General features: G+C 44.8%; 1 protein-coding gene across 7 annotated transcripts in view; it reads left to right on the forward strand.

The window, feature by feature from the left end:
* The window catches only part of CACNA1I (calcium voltage-gated channel subunit alpha1 I), a 1,298,213-nt gene that overhangs the window by 868,573 nt on the left and 406,397 nt on the right, over positions 1-23,243 (forward strand). For all 7 annotated transcript variants that reach the window (XM_033929511.1, XM_033929508.1, XM_033929510.1 and 4 more), the window contains 2 exons: positions 3,777-3,936; positions 20,251-20,566. In XM_033929511.1, coding sequence (XP_033785402.1) covers positions 3,777-3,936; positions 20,251-20,566 — 476 coding nt within the window. The remainder of the gene's footprint in view (positions 1-3,776; positions 3,937-20,250; positions 20,567-23,243) is intronic.

Here is a 23,243-nt window from a genome sequence, read left to right on the forward strand (position 1 = left end):
AAGGAGAGAGAAAAAGAAATAAAGACACACACACACACACACACATATTCTAGCACCCGTTAATGTAACGGGCTATAAGACTAGTAGTAAATATTGAAAAACTAAGGCCAGTACTGGGCAGACTTGCACGGTCTGTGCCTGTATAAGGCCGTTTGGTGGAGGATGGGCTGGGGAGGGCTTCAATGGCTGGGATGGTGTAGATCAGTGGTCTCAAACTCAAACCCTTTGCAGGGCCGCATTTTGGATTTGTAGGTATTTGGAGGGCCGCAGAAAAAATAGTTAATGTCTTATTAAAGAAATGACAATTTTGCATGAGGTAAAACTCCTTATAGTTTATAAATCTTCCCCCCTCCCCTGAAGGCCTGCATGTTCCCCACTTCTTTGTAGTGTCCTCCAGCTTCCCCCCTGGCCTCCCAGTCTTAGTTTCAGCTAATTAACGCAGTCTACAGAGAGGATTGCTGGTGCTGTAATGTTCCTTGCAGGCTGCCATCGGCCTCCACAACAAGTTCCCTCTGCCGCAGTCCCGCCCCCTCCTCTGACGTCAGGGGCAGGATTGCGGCAGTGGGAACATGCTGCTGAGGACACGGCAGCCTGAAAGGATCACTGCAGCACCGGCAATCCTCTCTGCAGGCCTCGGTAATTATCTGAAGGTAAGAGTGGGAGGCCAGAGAGAAGCCAGAGGACACTGCAAAGAGCGAGCAGCACTAGTAGAGGCTGCGGGCCGCAAAATAGTACCTGGCGGGCCGCATGTGGCCCCTGGGCCGCGAGTTTTAGACCACTGGTGTAGATGGACTGGAGTGAGCTTTGACAAGAGACTTCAGTAGTTGGAACCTATGAACAGAACCGGGCAGAGCTTTGGATTCTTGCCAAGAAATAGCTAAGAAGAAAAAAACAACAACAAATTTTTAGATTGAATCAGGTTGGGCAGACTAGATGGACCATTCGGGTCTTTATCTGCCGTCATCTACTATGTTACTATGTTAGGTACATACACGTAGATTGCGAGCCCACCTAGGCAATGGGCACCATCTTGGTGAGGGCGCAGGCAGCCATCCTCCTCTCCGCCCCCTTATTGCTGTGTGTGTGCGCCGCTGCCCTTCCCCTGTACTGCTGTAACGTTCCTGTTGCAAGCAGCAACCCCCAGCCTGCTGTCACGCCAGCGACGGCTCTTCCTCTGACATCGCTTCCTGGACCTGCGCCTAGGAAATGGCGTCAGAGGAAGAACCGATGCTGGTGTGACAGCAGCTTGGGGATTGCTGCTCATGCCAGGAATGTTGCAGAGGTGCAGGGGAAGTGGCGCTCGCGCAGCAGGAAGGAGCAGGGAAGGAGTGTATGGAGGTGTGGGGGAGGGTAGAGAAGAGGGCGAGGGAGGGACGCCTCTCACTCTCGCTATGCCACTGCCACTGCCACTAGGGACAGAAAAAGTACCTGTGCATAATAAATGTGAACTGCTTTGATTGTACCTCAGAAAGGTGGTACCCTCTTTCCCTGAAGATAAAACCTATCCTGAAAATAAGCCCTAGCATGATTTTTAAGATGCTCCTAATATAGGCCCTACCCCAAAAATAAGCCCTAGTTAAGATCGACCTCTGCTCCGAGGCCTCCAAAAACAACAGCGGCGGCAGCAGCAGCACTCTGAACTGGCTGCTTCGAGGCCTTCCCTTCTGGGGCCTTCCCTCTGCCACATCACTGATCATTAGTGTGTGGCAGAGGGAAGGCCCTGGCGGGGAAGGCCTCGAAGCAGCCAGTTCAGAGTGCTGCTGCCATCGCTGTTGTTTTTGGAGGCCGCGGAACAGAGGTATGTCACTCTCACGGCAGGAGGGTGGGTGAGGTTCTGCTGCACAGGGGAATTGGAGAGAGGGATAGAAAGATGCTGCACAAGCGGATGGGTGAGAGGGGAGGAAAGATGCTGCACATGGAGGGGGGGAAGGAAAGAGGAAGAATTGGAGTGGAAGAGAGGAAGGGAGAGATGATTGTTGTACATGAAAAAAAATAAGATATCCATCCAAAGTAAGCCCTAGTGTGTTTTTTGGACCCAAAATTACTGTGTTTCCCCGAAAATAAGACCTACCCCAAAAATAAGCCCTAGCAGGATTTTCAGGATAGGTCTTAATATAAGCCCTACCACTAAAATAAGCCCTAGTCCTAGAATTCGCCGGCAGTTTCCCTTCCCTCCCTCCCATCCCTTGTGCAGCAGAACCTTTGAGCGAACTCCGCCCTCGCCCCCGCACCCGCCACACAGCCGAATCCCCATCCTTCCCTCCCTCCCATCAGAACCCCACTGTGAGCCTTACTTGCCTCCCTAAGGCCTTCTCCGTTCATGAATTCACTGCTGTGTTACTGATGTGGGTGTGGGTGCTGGGGGGGGCAGTGCTCGCTCAAGGGTCCTGCTGCACAAGGGATGGGAGGGATGGGAGGAAAGATGCTGCACATGTGAGGGAAAGAAAGGAAAGAGGAAGAATTGTGGTGAAGGAGAGGAAGGGAGAGATGATCATGTGCATACCCTGAAAATAAGACCTAGTGCCTTTTTTGGGCCTAAAATTAATACAAGACACTGTCTTATTTTTGGGAAACACGGTATATCAAATCCATGACCCTTTAACTTCTCCCTCCAATTGGTTGGTTGCCTTGTAATGGACAAAGTAGTATGGTTGCCTTATTAGATTTCTGCATAAAATGGACCTGTTGTAAAATAACACAAGTTAGTGGAAAAATAATCCATCTTAACAGTACCCGCCATTGATAATAACACCCCAGAGTGAGCAGGATAAGATGTTATTTTTTGTTGGCCACTGAGACTAAAATTATTTTGTTCTGCCTTTCTTGATCCTTCAATGTCCTCTTCCTCCTGTGAGTCTCCAGCTGTATCGAAGCCATGGGTGGTATCCTGAAACCACGAGTCTTTCACAACTATTAAAGACTTTCCTCATGTTGGGGTAATTTTATAACAGAAGACCTAAGTGAGAAATCCAGAGAGGTGTCTATTTTCTAAAGATATCATTGGTGTCTGTGTGCCTTTTATAAAATAGGCAACCATAAGCAACTCCAAAAGAAGGCAAACACCAATGTGCAAATTTACAAAAGGTATAAAGGCGTTTGTGTACTCTATGAGGGGTATTTCAAAAGAAAGTGTTTTTCTGTTCCTGGAGAGAGCCCCAGATAAAAAATAATAATAATGGAGTTACAATCATTCAACAGTGCCAGTTACAGAATTGCACCTAATGGCCTGTTATGAAATTACTTCCATAACTGGATATTATACTTTTCAAGTTTACTATTTCAAAATATGAGGCCCAATTTTCTATTGTACTGAATTATTTGGGGAAGGGTGATATTTAGGCAATCGTTATTATTAAGGTTAATTATGAAAATCTCCAGAGGGAGAGCTTGGAGACCTAAAAATCAAATGAGGAAGAGTATAAAGTTGAAGGTTCACCTGGGTCATCTAATACTGTATGCCATCAGTGTTCCATTTTCCACAAGTCCTTCTGTTACTAGAGGCTGTAAGGACAAGGGGAGGCATTTGCTTTAAATAAACATCTGGTAGCTTTGTTGGAAATACTAGACATGAATGAGGTTTTTTTTCTCTCTGTTGTCCAGCTGTGTTTTAGGCTGCAGGTTATTGACCATTTCAGTAACATTTTCTCAGTTCTCTTTTTAATCTTATTAGCAAATTACACTCTTTCTTAATTCTATCTTTCTTTCTTGCATCTCCCCATCCCCTTCCGCTTTCCTTGGGTCTGCCTATCCACCCGCTTTTCCTTTCCTCCCTACAGGCATGCGAATTCTGGTGAACTTGCTCCTGGACACGCTGCCCATGCTGGGGAATGTGCTGCTTCTCTGCTTCTTTGTTTTCTTCATCTTCGGAATCATCGGGGTGCAGTTGTGGGCTGGCCTGCTCCGGAATCGCTGCTTTTTGGAGGAGAACTTCACAATGTGAGTGCCATACTTGCCTTGGGTGAGGGGATTCTGTTGGGAGTTTCTTCTTTTTGCCACAAACTGACCAGGTGACTGTATTAGAGATGGGATGATTTACAATTTATGAACCATCAATTTCTCTAAAAGCTAAAAAAAAGAAAAGAATTGTCACAGTGTAGAAGTGGTAGAAGAAAAAGAGAAAGAAGATAAAGTAACAGGATCACCGCTGGTGAGAAGAACCTTCTCACTAGGAAGGAAAGAATTAGGAATCGGGAGCATGCCGTTTTTTTCATCTGCAATAATGCCATGAAGTGAACATAAAACTTTCAGCACTGGTGGTAGCAGAGGTTCAACCACCATCATCACAGTCACCAGAGTGCTGTCACGTCACTGTCATGGAGCAGTAAAGGGATCTAGGAATGATCAGCTTGAATGAAGGTTGCAAGGCACCATAATAGCTTTTGCTGAGAGATTATGGGTGTCAGAAATCGTTCTACTTGCAAGATACTGGTGAACAAAAAGAGTAGTGGAATGTATGTGGGGACGGGGAAGGGGGGAAGATAATAGAAATTGGAGGCCTGAGAATTATTTTAAGTACAGAAACTTATATGACCATTTACTCAGAATGGGAGAGGCTCAGAGAGGGAACCCAAAATATCCAAGTTGCACAGAGCAGTGGTATGTCTTCATTGAGGTAACATGGTCATCCAGTACTGAGCAGTGTCGCGGGCTAGGCTCCTGATTCAGACAGCGGACAACACTAGCAGCGGCGTACTATGATCTTTGTGTGTTCCCTATAGGGTTACCAGATTTTCCTTTGGGAAAATCCGTACCCATGGCCACGCTCCCAGGACTGCCCAGTTCTGCCCCACCCCAAGATGGCATCCATGCATGTACGGATGTGATGCAATGATGTTACCGCATTATACCCGCACATACACGGATGCCCCTTCCTGACACGATTTTGTCGGGAAGCTTTTCAAAACCTGGACAAAGTGCCGGGTTTTGAAAAGCCATCTGGACCCCTGGACATGTCCTCAAAAGGACATGTCTGGTAACCCTGATTCCCTATGACTTGGGAACCCTTCAGAACCGATAGTCTTAGGCAACTGCCTAGAGTTACTGTGGAAAATGTTGCAGTGTTCAAAATTACCCCAATGAGGAACACAATTCTAAATATCAGTTCTCAATTTTTATTCTGACCTCAAGCAGGTCAATAGTCAGGATAGCCAAGTTCCATAAGTCACCTGCACAAAAGAAAAAAAAACACACTTTCGTTCTATCAGTTCCAAAAAAATACAGAGTCCTGTTAATTGTCTCTGGAGGAATTTAGGCTTTAGCAAGCAAGTCCTCTTCACGAGAGCATATCAACTTATGAACCCTTTAGTCCATGCGTTGTGTTCCTCACCAAAAGCAGGGAACAACAACAAAAACACACACACAAAACCATACTATCAAAAAACATGAAACAATTTCCACCACTGCAGGCACAAGATAAGCACTGCCGGTGGGACAGCTCCAGAATCTGATTAAATCCTTTGCTTTTGAAAACAAAGTCCTCAGATAACATTTCCCATCATGATAATTAGCAGTCAGGTTCTCTCCCCAAAACAAGAGTTTCCCAAAATACAGTGGGCACACTATTCCACATACAAACAGAAAGAAATAATCAACATGGAGTTGGTAGCAAAGGCTCACTGCAATCAAACATCTTTAAACCTTGCAAAAACATGAACAGTCTTTATACCTGACTTCACAGAGCTTTAAGCCAGCACACCTGCCCATTTCTCAGGCTGCTCTAGGGCAAATGTAATCAGGCAAAGCAAGAAAAACACAAAAGCAGAGTGTCCAAACACAGTCTCACAGTTCCTTTTGTCAAACTTTACATGAGCCCAGCCTCAGCTCAGAAAGGAGCATAGTCTCTCAAAGGCTGAAATCCCGAAAAGGAAAAACATAGCTAAAACAAAAATTACTTTCCTAATTCCAGCACAAACACTCAATGCTCAGGTCCTATTTCCATGACCTGCCACATACAAATGCTTTCCTATAACCATATGTTTCTGGTCCTGTACAATGAAGAACCTTCTATCTCTCCACATATACAAGCAACATGGCTGTCAGAATGGAGCATAATTTCTCCCAGGTAGAGAGTGATCTCCTGGCAGGACTAGTAGTTGCTATTGAGGCCAGGGCAGGATTAATTTGTCGATGGCCCCTAGGCACACAAGTACACTGGGCCCCCTGCCCCGCCCCACCCCACCATGCGCCCAGGCGGAAACAGGAAGCTGCGTTAGAGGGAAGCTTTGGGCAAGCAGCACCGCTTGCACAATTACAGTTCCCATTGCCTTTCTTACCCGCGTTGCTTGCTTGTCTTACTTTCCGTCGATGGGGGAGCTGCGTTGCCGATCGGGGTGGGGCCCGCGTTGCTGATTGGGGAGGGGCCCGTGTTGCCGATCGATGCTGGAGGGGTCCATCACCATTTGGAAAAAACAATGTTCATCAGGCCCCCCTGACCATTTCAGGCCCTAGGCACGTGCCTGCTTGGCCTATTGGTTAATTCTGCCCTGGTTGAGGCCCACCTATACCGGCCAAGGTGGCTGATGGTTAACACATGCTGTAGTACAATGGGACTGAGGAACAAAGTCTCAGCATGTATATGCATGGGCCACACTCATACAGGTGAAGTACCTGTTAGCTAAGGGATGCTAAGTAGGGAAGGCTGACACACCAGCACACATCAGGTGGAAAGCTCTGCTCTGCCACTCAACAAGAAGCAGTGGAGAAGTTGTTCAGACTCTGTATCACTAAAGTCTACCATCACAGCACTAGGAGATGAAGGGGCAAATTCTATAAGAAGCGACCAAAAGTTAGGCGCTAATAATAGGCACCGTTCAGCGCGATTCAAGTACAATCGGGTGCTGTTTAGTGAATCGCACTAAACGGCACCTATTTTGGAGGCGCACAACTAAAATGTAGGTGCCTATGTGAGCGCCTAAGCACGCTTAAGAGCAGCGATTCTGTAACAAGGTGCCTACCATGAAGCCACGCTCACACCTAACATGCATAGCACCTATTTTTTGAAGATCGCCTAAATTTTTAGAGGCGCCTTGTTACAGAATCGCTCTTTCTTTATAGGCGCCTAAGTTTCAAATAAAAAGCTTAATTGGGCTTGTTGTTCAATTTAGACAGGCGCCTATCTAGTTGGGACCTCCAAAATAGGTGCCTAACATAAGGCCTAAGTGAACAGAGCACCAGAAACAAATAATTGTCACAAACGTTGAGAAAGGACAAAGGTGGAATTCCATAAATTGGCACTACAATTTAAACACCCCAATGCCGTGTTCTTAGCACTAATTTTATAACAGTATCTGGGCGCCAAGATTCAGTTATAGAATGAGTGTAAGTTGGAAGGGATGCACCAACAATTACGCCACATCAATTGAAGTCATCAATTGGAACCTAGGCATGCCCTGAAGTTCACGTAACTTATAGTATTCGATAACTTCTATGCATTACTCAGACACAAACCCAGGACCCACCCACTCTCTGTCCACACGAGGGCCCCCTTCAAATTTATACACCAAATGATTATGGCATGAATCTTGTAGATTGGCACTTATGCACCTCTTCTGGAGGGCCTTTGCACATGCGCGGACATCGACATGATGGCATCGTGCATGTGCATGACATCATCGTGCCAATGTCCACACACTTCCGGATGCTTCGAACCACACCCAACATGTTTAGTGTGCCACGGTTGCGCAAAGCCTGCAAGACACCAAGCTAAGTAACCACATAAATTCAGGACAACAAAACAGCTGTCCTAACTTTATGCAATAAGTTAACCGGGCACTAGTTTGAATATTGGCCTGTTCCCAATTAACGTCTGAGTCGCACATACCTAGATATTCAGTGCTGAAACACACACACACCAGTAAAAAAACAAATGACACAGATGGGGCTGATCACCATTAATACGGTCTGTTAATCATGATGCTGGATCAAACTGATTTTACTTTCAGTCCCTCTGGAGATGAGAATGGAAATGATGTCGTCTCTGAACATTTCAGTCTCTCAGGCCTTTGAGCATGCTGAGTTCAAATCTCAGCACCATTTCAGGACATCTGTTAGCACTTCTGCTGGGAGAATAATGCTGAGCACCCATGTGTATACTGGAGGACTAGGGTGGAGAGAGCTCCAGACAGGCAGAAAAATATTTTAAAAAATCTTCTCCACCCCTTTTTTATTTGGGGGGGGAGGAATAACAATTAAATAATATAATATAAAGACAGAACAAGAGAAGGGTGGAGTGTTGAAGCTTTGGGCGCCAGCTTCCCAGTGTCTACAATCTGTGTGATTCAGACCCAGTAATGCTTTGCCTTTGTTTTTATTTTCTGCTCAGGCTCAGGGTAGTGTTTGCTGTATAAGATCAGCCCTAATCTCCCCCGAATCGCTGCCTGAATCTCTCCTGGCTGCCGCACTGCGAGCCTGTGGTTAACCCGTGGGTTTACAGAGGGTTAAAACCACGGGTTCGCTGGGCTACAAAAGTAAAATTTAAAAAACCCAGGAGATTCGGGGCCCGATTTAAAAAAAAAACAAAAAAAAACTAGACACAAAAACGCATGTGCAGACCATCTGCAGGGAAAGCAGATGGTCTGCGCATACATCAGGATCGCACACTAGCAATCTGTGCGGGCAAAGGGGGAGCGTTCCTCCGATCGCCCTCATTAGAATTTTTTGATGTTGTGAATTGGTCGGGCCTGCTGGAATCCACCACAGATCAACCACAGAAGTCAAGGTTAGTTCTGAAAATATTGTATAATTTTACAAATTCAGCATAATCTTTTCCCAACTTCTAACTTCTCCTTCACCTCTAAATATTGTGTTCTAGTGATAGTGCTCAGAAATGGTTACCACAGTAGCTGTACGTGCTCATCTCTTTCAACACAGCACCATTCCCAGTCATTGCACTTTTCACTTTAATACATTAACGAACAAGAGGAGCAATTTGCATAATTCAATTTGAAGTTCAGTTCATATTCCACAATGTGTGTGTGTGTGTGTGTGTGTGTGTGTGTGTGTGTGTGTGTGTGTGTGTGTGTGTGTGTTTAATGTTTTGCTTTCCTAGTGGATTAATCACATTCTTTTCCTGTTCTTTTATCATTTTAGTTTTGTAAACCATTTAGGTCTTCATAGGTACAGGTGGTATAATAAGCCTTCCTGGAGGAAAAGTCCATAGCCTGTTATTGAGGAAGACATGGGGGAAGCCACTTTTTGCCCTGTATTGGTAGCATGGAATATTGCTATACCTTGGGTTTTGGCCAGGTACTAGTGACCTGGATTGGCCACCGTGAGAACGGGCTACTGGGCTTGATGGACCATTGGTCTGACCCAGTGGGGCTATTCTTATGTTCTTATGCCAAGGTTAGGAAGAGAATAGGAAAGTAAGGCAATAAGGAAATTACAGGGGTAAAGGAAAAGAAGGGGCTAAGGGAGGACGGAAAAAGAAGAGAAAGGGTAAGAGGAGAATTGCTGTTGCTGCTTAGAAAGGAGAAATGTTAAAGAAGGTGAAAAGGAGAAAGTGGAAGGGAGGATTGAGGGCAGGTTACAGTTGTTGGAACTGAGTTGTATTATGTGTAAACCTGATTTTAAAAAATCCAGGTTTTGAGTTCTATCTTGAAACTTGTAAAAGATAACTCACTGTGTTCCAGGTTGCTGGGCAAGGAAGTAAGATGCCCCCCCCCCCCACCTCAATATTCAGCCCAGGCATGCTCATCCTAGCCTCACCTTAGCCCTGCCCCACTTTAGCCTTCCCGAATATCTGAGTCACTGTCCACTTATGCTTATAAATAAGCCTGCTCTTAATTTTCCTAGATTTAGGAGGCTAATTTATGAGCTTACTGCTGAAAATTCCCCCCCACTCGCCTAAATCCACCTCTGCTGTCAGTCACTAAGTATGATTCAGAAATTAACGCTGTTAATAAATTTTGCAAGAGGCATTTAGGAGCATAACTCACAAAGTTGAAAGCATAAATCTTTTGAATATCAGGACCAAAATCAATAGTAGTCTGTAGTCTTATTATTAAAATCAGCTACAGTATCTGAATGTACGCAGGTGAGGCTGGACTCATTTAGAGCACTGGTCTTTGACCTAGGTTCCGCTGCGGGAGCGGACTGCTGGGCACGATGGACCACTGGTCACCAGCATAATGCTGGTTTTCAGAAAGGGTTCAAGAATGATCTGGGAAACTACAGACTGTCCATGCTTAGAAAAATGGTAGAATCTGTTCTGAAAAACAAAATTGCTGGCCATATGATTAGACCTGTTATAAAGGGACAAGCCAACATGGATTGGCACAAGGAGCACCGATATTCAAAGCCAATTATGTTTTCACTGGCTATCCTTGGCCTCTTCTCAAGTTACACAGATAAAGTTTGGCTGTATACCAGCTTATAAATTTTGGCTGGCAGATGATTACTAAACAAAACCACATGTGCAACCAGCACCTATTGCTGACCACGTAAGTGCTTTCCTAATATCAACCACACCACGGTATCTGCCCAAATCCGCAATGATCTACATGAGTTACCTGATATATGTCACACTTCAATGCAAAGTGGAATTAGGGTTCAGAAATTCCCCTGCTCTCCAAGGTGTTGAATGGTAAATCTATGCATCAGAAGAGCAAAAATGAAAGGCAGTCTGGTACAGAAACGGGCTGTTTGAGCATTAATTTCCATCTAAGTAGGGAAAAGTATGTCTGTGATCTGAGCAAGTCCTCTACTGGAAACAGCTGAGAGAGGGGGTTGCACCACAAAGCTAAGGGAACCATAATAGTTAGGGAGGATTTTATGTGGTATAGATAGTGTGACCATATGGCTCCAGAAAAAAAGGGGACGGATTGAGACATCCGGGTTTTACTTCCATTGAAAGCAATGGAAGTAAGGAGAACAGATTGAGACATCTTGGTTGCTTTCAATGGAAGTAAAACCCAGATGTCTCAATCCGTCCCCTTTTTTCTGGAGCCATATGGTCACACTAGGTATAGAACCTCAAGTATAAGAAGAAGGGAGAGAAAGGACTCTTTGGCAATTGCATGTAAAGCTTTAAAGAGTAGGACAGATACCAATTAACTGATATATGGAAAACGGTTAGTTCAACAGAAATAAATTTCACTTTATATTGCCCCCCCCAACACACACACACACACATATGAAGATAGGCAGTGGTGAGAACTGAAACTACAAGATGAACTGATCGTGTACCAATGTGGGAGGCCTCTACTGGAGATTCATTTGCTCATTGACAAAATGATAGTAGAAATGGTCAATCATTGCAAAAAGGATTACATGGAATTTAGGGGGGGAATTCATCCTGTAGCGTCAGGACTTTTAGTCACTTTATTTGGCCCTTAACACAACTTGAATGGCCCTAATGCTAACAAAAAATTCTGTGGTGATATTTACGTTACTGTGGGTTAAGTGATAATGAGATGCAAAAGCAAAGCATACATATACATGTTTTACATCAAAAATTCTAATACAACTTAAGGTGAATTGCCACAAGTAGCGATAGACTGAAGGAAGCAGGCGAAGAGGGTTCCCTGCAACTAGAAGGTTGAATATGTTGAAGACAACTATGGGGATGGATGGTGCTGGAGGACCTTGTTGGACTATCACAAAACTGACTTCTTTTTGGATCTGTAATTCATCAAATCGCTAGGACTCAAACCCGAGTCAACAGCATCTAACATACACACACAGTTACAGCTGGCATTAAGTATGGACTTGTAAACGTGACAGGGTCGTGGGTAATTTACAGTCTTCTGTAAGTTTACTACTACTGCTATTTATTATTTCTATAGTGCTGAAAAGGCATACGCAGCTCTGTACATTTTAACATACAATAGACAGTCCCTGATAAGATGAGCTTACAATCTGGAGAAAATGATACAGTGAGTATAAGTATCTGACAACAGTGAGTGGGAGTTAAGAGTTGAAAGCAGTTTTAAAAAGTGGGCTTTTAGCTTAGATTTGAATACTCGAGATGGAGCACGACATATTAATTCAGGCAGCCTGTTCCAGGCATATGGTGCCGCAAGAAAGAAGAGACGGAGTCTGGAGTTGGCAGTAGAAGAGAAGGGCACAGAAATCCATGCAGAACTTACACCCTAAATGGTGAAACCTTAGCTAGGACTGCAGCAGATCAAGACTTAGGAGTGATCATTAGTGAAGACATGAAAACTGCCAATCAAGTGGAGAAAGCTTCATCCAAGGCTAGACAAATGATGGGTTGTATCCGTAGAAGTTTCGTCAGCCGGAAGCCCAAAGTCATAATGTCGTTGTACAGATCCATGGTGAGACCTCATCTGGAATTTTGTGTACAATTCTGGAGGCCACATTACCAAAAAGATGTGCTGAGAGCTAAATCGGTTCAGCGAATGGCCACCAGGATGAGGAACGGCTGAGTAAATTGCAGCTATACTCAGTCGAGGAACGCAGAGAGAGGGGAGACATGATTGAGACTTTCAAATATATCACGTGCCGTATCGAAGTGGAAGATGATATCTTTTTTCTTAAAGGACCCACGGCCACAAGAGGGCATCCGCTGAAAATCAGGGGCGGGAAATTTCATGGCGACACCAGGAAGTATTTCTTCACCGTAAGGGTGGTTGATCATTGGAATGATCTTCCACTGCAGGTAATTGAGGCCAGCAGCATGCCAGATTTTAAGAAAAAATGGGATAAGCATGTGGGATCTCTTAGTGGAAGAAGTTAGGGGGGGTGGGTCATTAGAGTGGGCAGACTTGATGGGCCGTGGCCCTTTTCTGCCATCATTTTCTAAGTTTCTATGTTTCTATAAAAGGGGCTTGCCCGATGAACAGAGATCACGGAGAGGAGCATAGGGGGAAATAAGTGAAGAGAGATACTGGGGAGGGCTTCAGAGTGAATGCACTTGTAGGTCAGCAAGAGGAGTTTAAATTGTATTCGGAAATGGATGGGGAGCCAATGAAGTGACTTGAGGAGAGGGGTAATGTGAGAATAGCGGTTCTTACAGAATATGAGTCGTGCAGCAGAATTTTGAACAGATTTAAGAGGCGAGAGATGGGTGTGCGGGAGGTCCGAGAGAAGTACGTTTCATATGTAACTGGGAGACACATTTATGTACCACCCCTGTGTGAATGCCCTTTGTATTTATGTACTACTAGCTGATGTCCCGGCGTTGCACGGGTATTTAATTATAGCAATAACACTGTAAATGGATTCAAATAAAGATACTTTATAGTGGTGAATGAAATTATTTTTTTACAGCTTAATAAAAAGTACAATATTCAAATTATAATGTGAAATATTTGACAAAATGAATACAATACAACTAACGCAAAACGTGATTATAAACAACATTTTTAGTTTCACCTCCTGGAGCAAGAACATATAAATTCTTGGGTGAACCCACCCTTGAGCAAGCAACATAGAGTTGTGGGCCGCGAGACCCCCAGAACATATCACCCCAGGTAGTGAGGGATCTGCATACCAAGTTTCGTTCAAATCGGTCAAGCCGTTTTTGAATTACAGTGAGAATGGCAGCTTTTTACATTTATTCCATTGACATGAATGGGTGAAATCTGATTTACTGTTTGTAGCTCCGCCCACATGTGCAGGTGGGCCGCGAGACCCCCAGAACATATCACCCCAGGTAGTGAGGGATCTGCATACCAAGTTTCGTTCAAATCGGTCAAGCCGTTTTTGAATTACTGTGAGAATGGCAGCTTTTTACATTTTTTCCATTAACATGAATGGGTGAAATCTGATTTTCTGTTTTTAGCTCCGCCCACGTGTGCAGGTGGGCCACGAGACCCCCAGAACATATCACCCCAGGTAGTGAGGGATCTGCATACCAAGTTTTGTTCAAATCGGTTAAGCCGTTTTTGAATTACTGTGAGAATGGCAGCTTTTTACATTTTTTCCATTGACATGAATGGGTGAAATCTGATTTTATGTTTGTAGCTCCGCCCACGTGTGCAGGTGGGCCGCGAGACCCCCAGAACATATCATCCCAGGTAGTGAGGGATCTGCATACCAAGTTTCGTTCAAATCGGTCAAGCCGTTTTTGCGTGATCGCGGCACATACACACACACATACATACACACATACATACCTCCGATTTTATATATATAGATTGCTCTAATGTGCATCATTACAGAATAATATTTAGGTGCTCTGTTGTTATATTCATAGGTAAGTGTGCACTTATGCACATAAATGCTATTACACTGTCCATTTACACATGCAAGAGGTGCATGAATGCCAGTGCTCAGTTATAGAATTGGCCTTATAGGGTTCAAGAATACAGTAGTCAGCAAAGCATTCACTAATTTGATCATCCCTAAAGATTAGCTCTCCCTGAGCTCATTTGATTTTTATGAAGGCTTATCACTGCATTTGATCTTGTAATTTCCTTGCTTAATAACAGATTCATAGCGATTCAGAATGATTCTCCTCAGCTGGAAATCCAAGTTCTTCATTTGTTATGTTTTTAACTCTATTCTTTTTTTTTTTTAGTTCAAAATAAATTTTATTGGTTTTTGGAACACATAAAAAACATAAGTACAAAAAGAACTTAGACCCTTTTTTCTTATGTTCTCTCTCTACATCAGTTTCTGTTTCTTCTTTCTAGCAACTCACATCACTAATCTGCCTCTCACTACAGCCTTTAGAGCATCCCATAATAGGTCTAGACCAGTGGTCTCAAACTTGTGGCCCACAGGCCGCATGCGGCCCGCCAGGAACTATTTTGAGGCCCTTGATAATGTTACCATTGTTCTGGAACATTGCCCACCTCACTGCTGTAACCTCACACAAGCGCTTTCCTGCGTCTATACGCGATTATGAGGTGGAGTGGAGAGGACAATCGCGTACAGTCGCAGGAAAGCGCTTGTGTGAGGTTACAGCAGTGAGGTGGGCAACGTTCCAGAACGTAAGGTAACCATTGGAGGCAGTACAGCTTGTGCGTGTGTACACAATCTCGTGAATTCTCGCAAAATTCGGCACTTCTCCTGACGGTGACTGTTTGATGTAAGATGGCGGTTGTGTCCGGTGCTGGAGGAGGTGAGAGCTGAAAGCGGTTGTGGACGCGACCACCGGACACTTAAGGCAAAAGTTTTCCAGGCATAAGTCGGATATTGATTCTCCCCTCTACAAAAAAGCCTAGAGGACAACACCAAAATCTTGTCTCTTGCAGTTGATACTTTAGATTAGAATCTAAATCACAATTTTGCAGGAGGTAAAACTCTTTATAATTTATAAATCTTTCCTTAATTGCTTCTGATAATTTCAGCTATACACAGCTGAAAGCAGTGCAACATGTAGAAAGTGAAAAACTTTCTAAACTTCTGTGTATAGCTGAAATTATCAGAAGCAATTAAGGAAAGATTTATAAACTATATCGAGTTTTACCTCATGCAAAGATGTCATTTCTTTAATAAGACATTAACTATTTTTTCTGCGGCCCTCCAAGTACCTACAAATCCAAAATGTGGCCCTGCAAAGAGTTTGAGTTTGAGACTGCTGGTCTAGACCAACCTCCTCTTTGTCATTAAGGGGGGGAATTCATCAATGTGTGGTAAAAGTTTGCTTTTTACCGTGCCATGATTTACCACCAGATTCAGCAACCTGCAGAGTCCCTTATATGAAAATATGACCCCCTAGCTGTAGTCATGCAAGTCTACCACTGGGGGTGCCATTTTGGATGTGACTCTGGACTGGACAGGAGCGACTGGGGATTATTCTGGTGTGAAGATCCCCAGATCATCAATGGTATCAAAGTAGCCCTTTGAGGAGGCAAGAACTACCTGTGAGCTGAGTGAGGGGTGGAAGAGGGGAAGCTTGAACTTGAGGGGATGAGCAGGACCTGTGTCAAGTGGGCTTAAACTGGGGGGGGGGGGGGGGCTTTGCAACCTAATGCTCCAAGGTGGTGAAATTGCTCCAGCTGTACCGTGCTTTTTGGCTACTTGTCCAAAGTAGGAGAGATTGGACATCTCTCCTGCCGCGGGTCACGGCAGTTCGGATAGAGGGGTGATTGCATTGCGACAGGCGACAGGGGAGATGAGCCATCTCTCCTGCCTTGATGGTTGCGGTGGGGGGTGGGTAGGTTGCTGGGCCACTGAGCTGATCGTGCCAGTCACGTGATCAAACTTCTTCAGTCCACAAAGTAACCTAACCAATGCATTTTGTACCAGTTGCAATCGCCACATGTTCTTCTGGGAGAGTGTCAGATAGGCGATGTTACAATAATCGAGTTGATTCAGTATGAGAGATTGTACCAGAATTCTAAATGATGGGACATCGAAGTAAGCTCTGATGGACCGGAGCTTCCAGAGGGTGAGAAAGATCTTTCTAATCAGGGAATCTACCTGGTCTTTCATGGTCAGGCTCTGGTCCAGTGTTACTCCCAATATCTTCAGAGTGGGTTGAATGGGATAACTAAGGTTATTGATGCACAATGATGCTTTAGTGTCAAGTGGGTGTGGCGATGCTATAAAAAATTTTGTTTTCTCTGAATTTAGCTTTAGTCTGAATTCAGTCATCCATTGCTCCAGATGCCATAAAATAGTCTCCTACATAACATGCTACTTCACGGCTTCTGTTGGTTCACAGGTTATTGCTTACCAACCTGGGACCCCTGATGAAGGCGTGTTAAACGAAACACGGACCGTGTCGGGTCCCTTGGTTTGTTTTAATGTGGTACTGTTAACCGCATTGAACTATTTGATAGAATAAATTTAGCCTGCATCAATGTACGTGTGCCTGCAGTTTTCCTTGTTTTGCTTTCGTATTTCTCACTGCAGACTCTGTTGGTCCTTCTACGTTTGTTTTGCAAGACAAGCAAAACATTTTATTAAATTTTAACTTGATATTCAAGCAAGGTCTTGCAATACAAGTACATACAGTATAAACACATCACAACTGAACCGATGGTTCTTCTCTCTCTGACGCTGCGGGAGTTTAGTGACTAGGGCAGGATTAATTTGTCAAAGGCCCCTAGGCACACAAGTACACTGTGTCCCCCTGCCCTGCCCCACCCCACCATGCACCTAGGCGGAAACAGGAAGCTACATCAGAGGGAAGCTTTGGGCAAGCAGCACCGCTTGCACAATTACAGTTCCCGTTGCTTTTCTTACACGCGTTGCTTACTTTCCGTCGATGGGGGAATGGGCTAAACTAAACTAAACCTTGGGTTTATATACCGCACCATCTTCACGAATGCGGAGCTCGGCACGGTTTACAGGAAGAAGGATGAGAAAGGAACTACAGTGGAAAGATTAAAGAGTTAGGTGTAAAGGGGGAAGGTGAGAGGCCTAAGAGGGGGGAAGTGTTACAGTTTTGAGAATAGCCAGGTTTTTAGGTGTTTGCGGAAGAGTTGGAGGGAGCTTGAGGTTCGGAGAGGGGAGGTGAGGTTATTCCAGATCTCAGTGATTCTAAAGGGGAGGGATGACCCAAGTTTGCCTACATGGGAAATACCTTTTATGGAAGGGAAGGATAGTTTAAAAATTTGGGAGGATCTGGAGGAAGTAGAGGTTGGGGAGTTCCAGGATAGAGGGATAACGGCAGGAAGGATGCCATGTAGGATCTTGTAGGCCAGACATGCACATTTGAAGTGGATCCTGGGGATTACTGGGAGCCAATGGAGCTTAGATAGGAGTGGTGAGAAGTGATCAAATTTGCTTTTCGCGAAAACAAGCTTAGCTGCGGCGTTCTGAATCCGCTGAAGTCTGTGGAGGCTTTTCTTGGTTAGGCTGAGGTAGATAGAATTGCAGTAATCCAATCTGGAGAGGATGATGGATTGTACTAGGACTGCGAAGTGTTTTTGGTGAAAATAGGGTCTGACTTTCCTTAGCATGTGAAGGCTGAAGAAGCATTTCTTCACCAGGGATTGGAGATGTTCGTTGAAGGATAGAGAAGAGTCTAAGGTGACACCCAGAACTTTGCTTGAGAACTCGAGCTGTAATGGGGGGCCGGAGGACAATGGGATGGAGGAAGGTAGATGGTCTAATTTTGGGCCGAGCCAAAGGAGTTTTGTTTTGGACTCGTTTAGTTTCATATGCATTGTGAATGCCCAGGATTGGAGGTTCTTTATGCATGAGGATATGTTCGTGGAGAGGTTAGTGAGGTTCGAGTCGGTCTCAAGGAGGACGAGGATGGGCTGCGTTGCCAATCGGGGTGAGGCCTGCGTTGCTGATCGGGGGGGGGGCACGTTGCCAATCGATGCTGGAGGGGCCCATTGCCATTTTGAAAAAACAATGTTGATGCCTTCCTTCATCAGGCCCCCCTGACCATTTCAGGCCCTAGGCACGTGCCTACTTGGCCTATTGGTTAATCCTGCCCTGGTAGTGACTGTTCTAAACGAGCGAGGTCTTGCAATATAAGTACATATAGGACTCCTTTTATGAAGGAGCTATAGTGGTTTTAGCAAGCGCACTACATGCTAACGCCTCCATAGAGATGGCGTATTTTCTGTGTAGCGTGTGCTAAAAACGCTAGCGCACCTTCATAAAAGGAGCCCATAGTATTTAGTATGAAAGATTTTGGGTTGTGGAATGAATCATCTGAGTTTCCATTATTTCCTATGGGGAAATTTGCTTTGATATACGAGTGCTTTGGATTACAAGCATGCTTATGGAATGAATTATGCTCGCAAATTCCTCATGTAAATCCCTAGGCAAAAAAAGCACTGCTTTAAAATCCTACATGGGAATTTTTCCCTAGATACATGTGTTCCCTTGAAATGGTGTGGGTATCCACTTGTAAAAAGTGTCTTTCTGATACTGGTATTTACACATGTATGCAAAATACTTATGCAACCCCCTTTTTAACAAAAGCCGGCAGCGCAGGCCGTAAATGCTTCGACACTCACAGGAACTGAATGGGCGTCGGAGCATTTGCAGCGCGGCATTTGGCTGCACGGCTTTGTAAAAGAGGCTCCAAATGTGCTATTTACACATGGATATATTTCTGAAATAACAGCCTATATATAGTAGAATGGTGGTAGATCTGGGGAGAGAAGATGGGGATGGACAGAAGGAAGGCTGTGAGCCCTAATAATTCAATTTAAATTCCTTCTCAGTATTTGTCCAGTGTTCAAAGTTCATACTAAACCCAGTTATATCACCCTTAATGCAGACGGAGCCATGCTCAATCCCAAAGAAAGGCAAGCCACTTGAAAAGCAGTTATCAAATGGTATCTCTATGCTTCAAAGGAGAGAGAAAAAAAGATGCCAGATAAAGTGATAACAAGAAAAAACATGCATTTAGTAGACCGAAATGGAGGTCATGCTGACCACTTGATGATGATTCAGTCTGGAGATACTTTGAAGGGTGTGGGTAGGGAAAACCTTTCACAAAACCCTTCCAGCTTGAAATGTCACTGCTGCTGGCACACATTTTGAGGAGTACAGCGTGTGGGCTTCATTTATTGCTGATGACAAAGGTTCAGGATGCTGAATGCATGTAAAAGACAAATGCTGCATCCTAAATGCCACTTTCTCTTCCTCAGCTTCATTTCAGGTGTTTATGTGCTCTAATATTTTCAGCCCATTGTTGTTTCTTAGGAGCTAGCAGTACGTTTTTCCTGCCATGTCTAGTCTGCAAGCTTCGTGGGATTGTATCAGCGTTAAATCTCCCCAAGGCAATCTCTCAGGAATATGGGGTTTATCTCTGCTGAAGAAACCTTTTTAATTCCATGCCATTTTCAGTAGTTTTGTTGTTTTTCATTAGGCAGTGTAACAACTGTGCCTTTTTTTTAGTGCAAAGATATTTAACCCTTTAATTGGCAGATGGTGTTTGAAGGAATGATAAACATTTATTAGAAGTTAATATGGTAAATTTAAGGGCTCTTTTTACAAAGCCGCATTAGCGATTTAAACGCGCTTAATAGCGCACGCTAAACTGCCGGCCACGCTAGCTGCTACCGCCTCCTCTTGAGCAGGCGGTAGTTTTTCGGCTAGCGCAGGGGTTAGCACGTAATGAAAAGTCCCGTGTGATAAAGCGGCTAACGTAGCTTCGTAAAAGGAGCCCTAAATGTAATGAATTTTACTGTATTATATTATTGTATATTTATTGCATTTCTTCAATAAAATGTTCTAAATTGGCAGATGGTGAAAACTGCTGGTTTAAGTAACTTGATGTTGAATGAGAGCAACAGTGCCAAATAAAGGGTTAAAATAAGTATTTTCTCTGCCCCAGAACCACAGAAAGTAAGATCTTGCAAATAGATTGTTGTTTCCATACCTTTAATAAGGGCTCCTGCTCATGTCATATCTGTGTGCATTCAGACAAGGGGATATCACCCTCCCACCTTACTACCAGCCCGAGGAAGATGATGAGATGCCCTTCATCTGCTCCCTGTCTGGTGACAACGGCATCATGGGATGTCACGAGATCCCGGTGATGAAAGATCGAGGGCACGAATGCTGCTTGGACAAAGAGGATTATTATTACTACAACGCCATTCGGCAGGACTTCAACGTCAGTGGGATGTGCGTGAATTGGAATCAGTATTATAATATCTGCCGCACCAGCAGCACCAACCCCCACAAAGGGGCCATCAATTTTGACAACATCGGCTATGCTTGGATTGTCATCTTTCAGGTAGAAACAACTATGTTTATTCATGGTGACTGGTGGCTTATGAAATGTGTGGAGCAACAGGGCAAGTTCCCCCCCTCTAAGTTTCTCCCTGTACTTCTCTCTTCCCCTTTTCTTTCTTCTACCTGTCCTTATCCCTTTCAGTGGTATAGAGTTCCTATGAGCATCGGAGCATTCAGTGCGCTGACCGGCATTATAAGCCTCATGTGGTTTTGTAAAGGGGAGGGGTAAAAAAGTCCATAAAGTTGATATTCAAAACAAAGCAGTAAATTCCACTCACATAATTATTCTCCTGAATTAGAATGATCAAGTCTCTTTTCAAAATAAAGAAAAATATCTAAACATTCTTTCATTTATCATCAAACAACAACTTTTAAATTTAGAATGATCGGACAAGTTTGTTCACACAACCAAGTTTATATGTTTCACTGATGCAACTCATACAAAGCTTCGGGTCCTTCTACTGCCCTGATTTGCTCTGCCGCGTCTCTGATGATGTCATCAGGGACGTGCCAGAGTAAATCAGGGCAGTAGAAGGGCCCGAAGCTGCGTGTGAAGACTGCTGCACACGCTGCTGGAATTGCCAGGTTCGTAGTCGGGACCGTGGGAAGGGAAGGGAAGGGGTGGGGCGGCAAAGGACTCGGGTCCCGGCGGCAGGGTCAGCACAAGAGCTGGGGCAGAAAGTTGCTGTGCTCCTTGGGTCTGTCGCGGAGGCCGGGCCGGCTCCGTTTCTCGTTTCATACTGGGGGGGGGCAGGAGGCGCTCTTTGTGCCCCAGCCCTTCGGAGGGTGCGTGTGAGTAGCCAGGAGGCCTAGGCGGTGACAGGAGCTGTGGCGGCCGTCTCCGAGTGACACCAACTCTCGTTTCTCCTTTTCTGTCACTCCCGGACCACTGCCCCGCGCCCTCTGACGACTATGGTACACTTTTATTTTCCTCCTCTGTGGCTGCCTCTAACTGTCCCGCCGCCAAACGCGCCAGTCGCGTCTCTAGCGCACCTTTGGATACGTAGTAAGCGTGCATGCACACTCTTGCCGGCACATCCCGACAAATCAGACCTCAGGGAACACGCGGTGAGAGTGCGCATGCGCGCTTAGCGTTTTATTATTATAGATGCTCAGTTTTCATTGAAAAAAAAAAAATCTTATCACAGTTCAAAACAAACTCACAAATCAGGTCAAAATAGCATACAAATGTCGCCGTACTTGATTAGATCTGTGGTGATGCTGCCTGTGTCTCAAAAAACATCTAAGCTCTCATAAAATCTGAGTCCTGAGTAGTTTGCAGGTCCATGAGACTTAGGGCTCCTTTTACGAAGCCGCGCTAAACTACCAGCCGCGCTAGCCACTACCGCCTCCTCTTGAGCAGGCGGTAGTTTTTCAGCCAGCACGGGGGTTAGCGCATGATGAAAAGTCACGCGCGTTAAACCCGCTAGTGCGGCTTTGTAAAAGGAGCCCTTAAAATCTCATAAATAAAATCGTAAAACCACTTGAAAATAGCTTTAAAACACACTTGTGTGCTTGAATGCATATAAATTGGCTCTATGCTTTCTAATGATGTTAGTGCATGCCGCTGACGTCATCAATGCCACTGACGGAAGAATGCTGAGAGTGTACAACCACCCTTAAAAACCATGAAGAACATCTTAAAACATCTAAAACTGGCTTGGGAACCACTAGAAACTTTAAAAGAACATACAATGTATGTCCTCCATTGTCATAAAACAGTAAATAATATTTATTTACTGCCTTTTTCATGAAGAGATTCACCCAAAGTGGTTTACAATACATTGAACAATACACCGGTACTCTTGGGTATTTTCCCTATCTGTTCCAGCAGGCTCGCAAGCTATCGGTGACACGTCAAAACTGTGCTGGACATTGCCACGCCGACAATCCCATTGAGGAATCCCACGCAGGACTTCTGCGCACCGTGTTATAAGTGTTCCTGTTAGCACTCGGAGGGGGAGTGGTGCACTAAGCCAGTGATTCCCAACCCTGTCCTGGAGGAACACCAGGCCAATCGGGTTTTCAGGCTAGCCCTAATGAATATGCATGATAGAGATTTGCATATGACGGAAGTGATAGGCATGCAAATTTGCTTCATGCATATTCATTAGGGCTAGCCTGAAAACCCAATTGGCCTGGTGTTCCTCCAGGACAGGGTTGGGAACCACTGCACTAAGCTGACAAGTGTTCGCACTCACGTTAGGGGTATGTGTGGTGGGAACCCCCCTCCCCACTACACTGAAAACTGCCAATTGCCTGAAAACCAAAGGAAAATGGCAGTTTACAGTGTAGTGGGGAGTACTGGGGGGGGGTTCCCCCAGGCCCCCACTCACAGCGATAACCGGAACACTTTGAACATGGTGCACTGAAGTCCTGCGCGACAATGTCCCACGCGTTTTCGTTACAGAACCCAATCTATCTGTATCTGGGGCAATGGTGAATTAAGTGACTCGCCCAGAGTCACAAAGAGCATGCTAGGATTGAACTTGCAATCTCAGGGTGCTGAAGCAGCAGCTTTAACCACTAGACCAGGGGTGGGCAACTCCAGTCCTTGAGGGCCGGAATCCAGTCGGGTTTTTAGGATATCCCCAATGAATATGCATGAGATCTATTTCCATGCACAGCTTTCAATGCATATTCATTGGGGAAATACTGAAAACCCGATTGGATTCTGG

The sequence above is a fragment of the Geotrypetes seraphini genome, chromosome 2 (genome assembly GCF_902459505.1).
Source record: "Geotrypetes seraphini chromosome 2, aGeoSer1.1, whole genome shotgun sequence".
NCBI classification, from domain to species: Eukaryota; Metazoa; Chordata; class Amphibia; order Gymnophiona; family Dermophiidae; genus Geotrypetes; species Geotrypetes seraphini.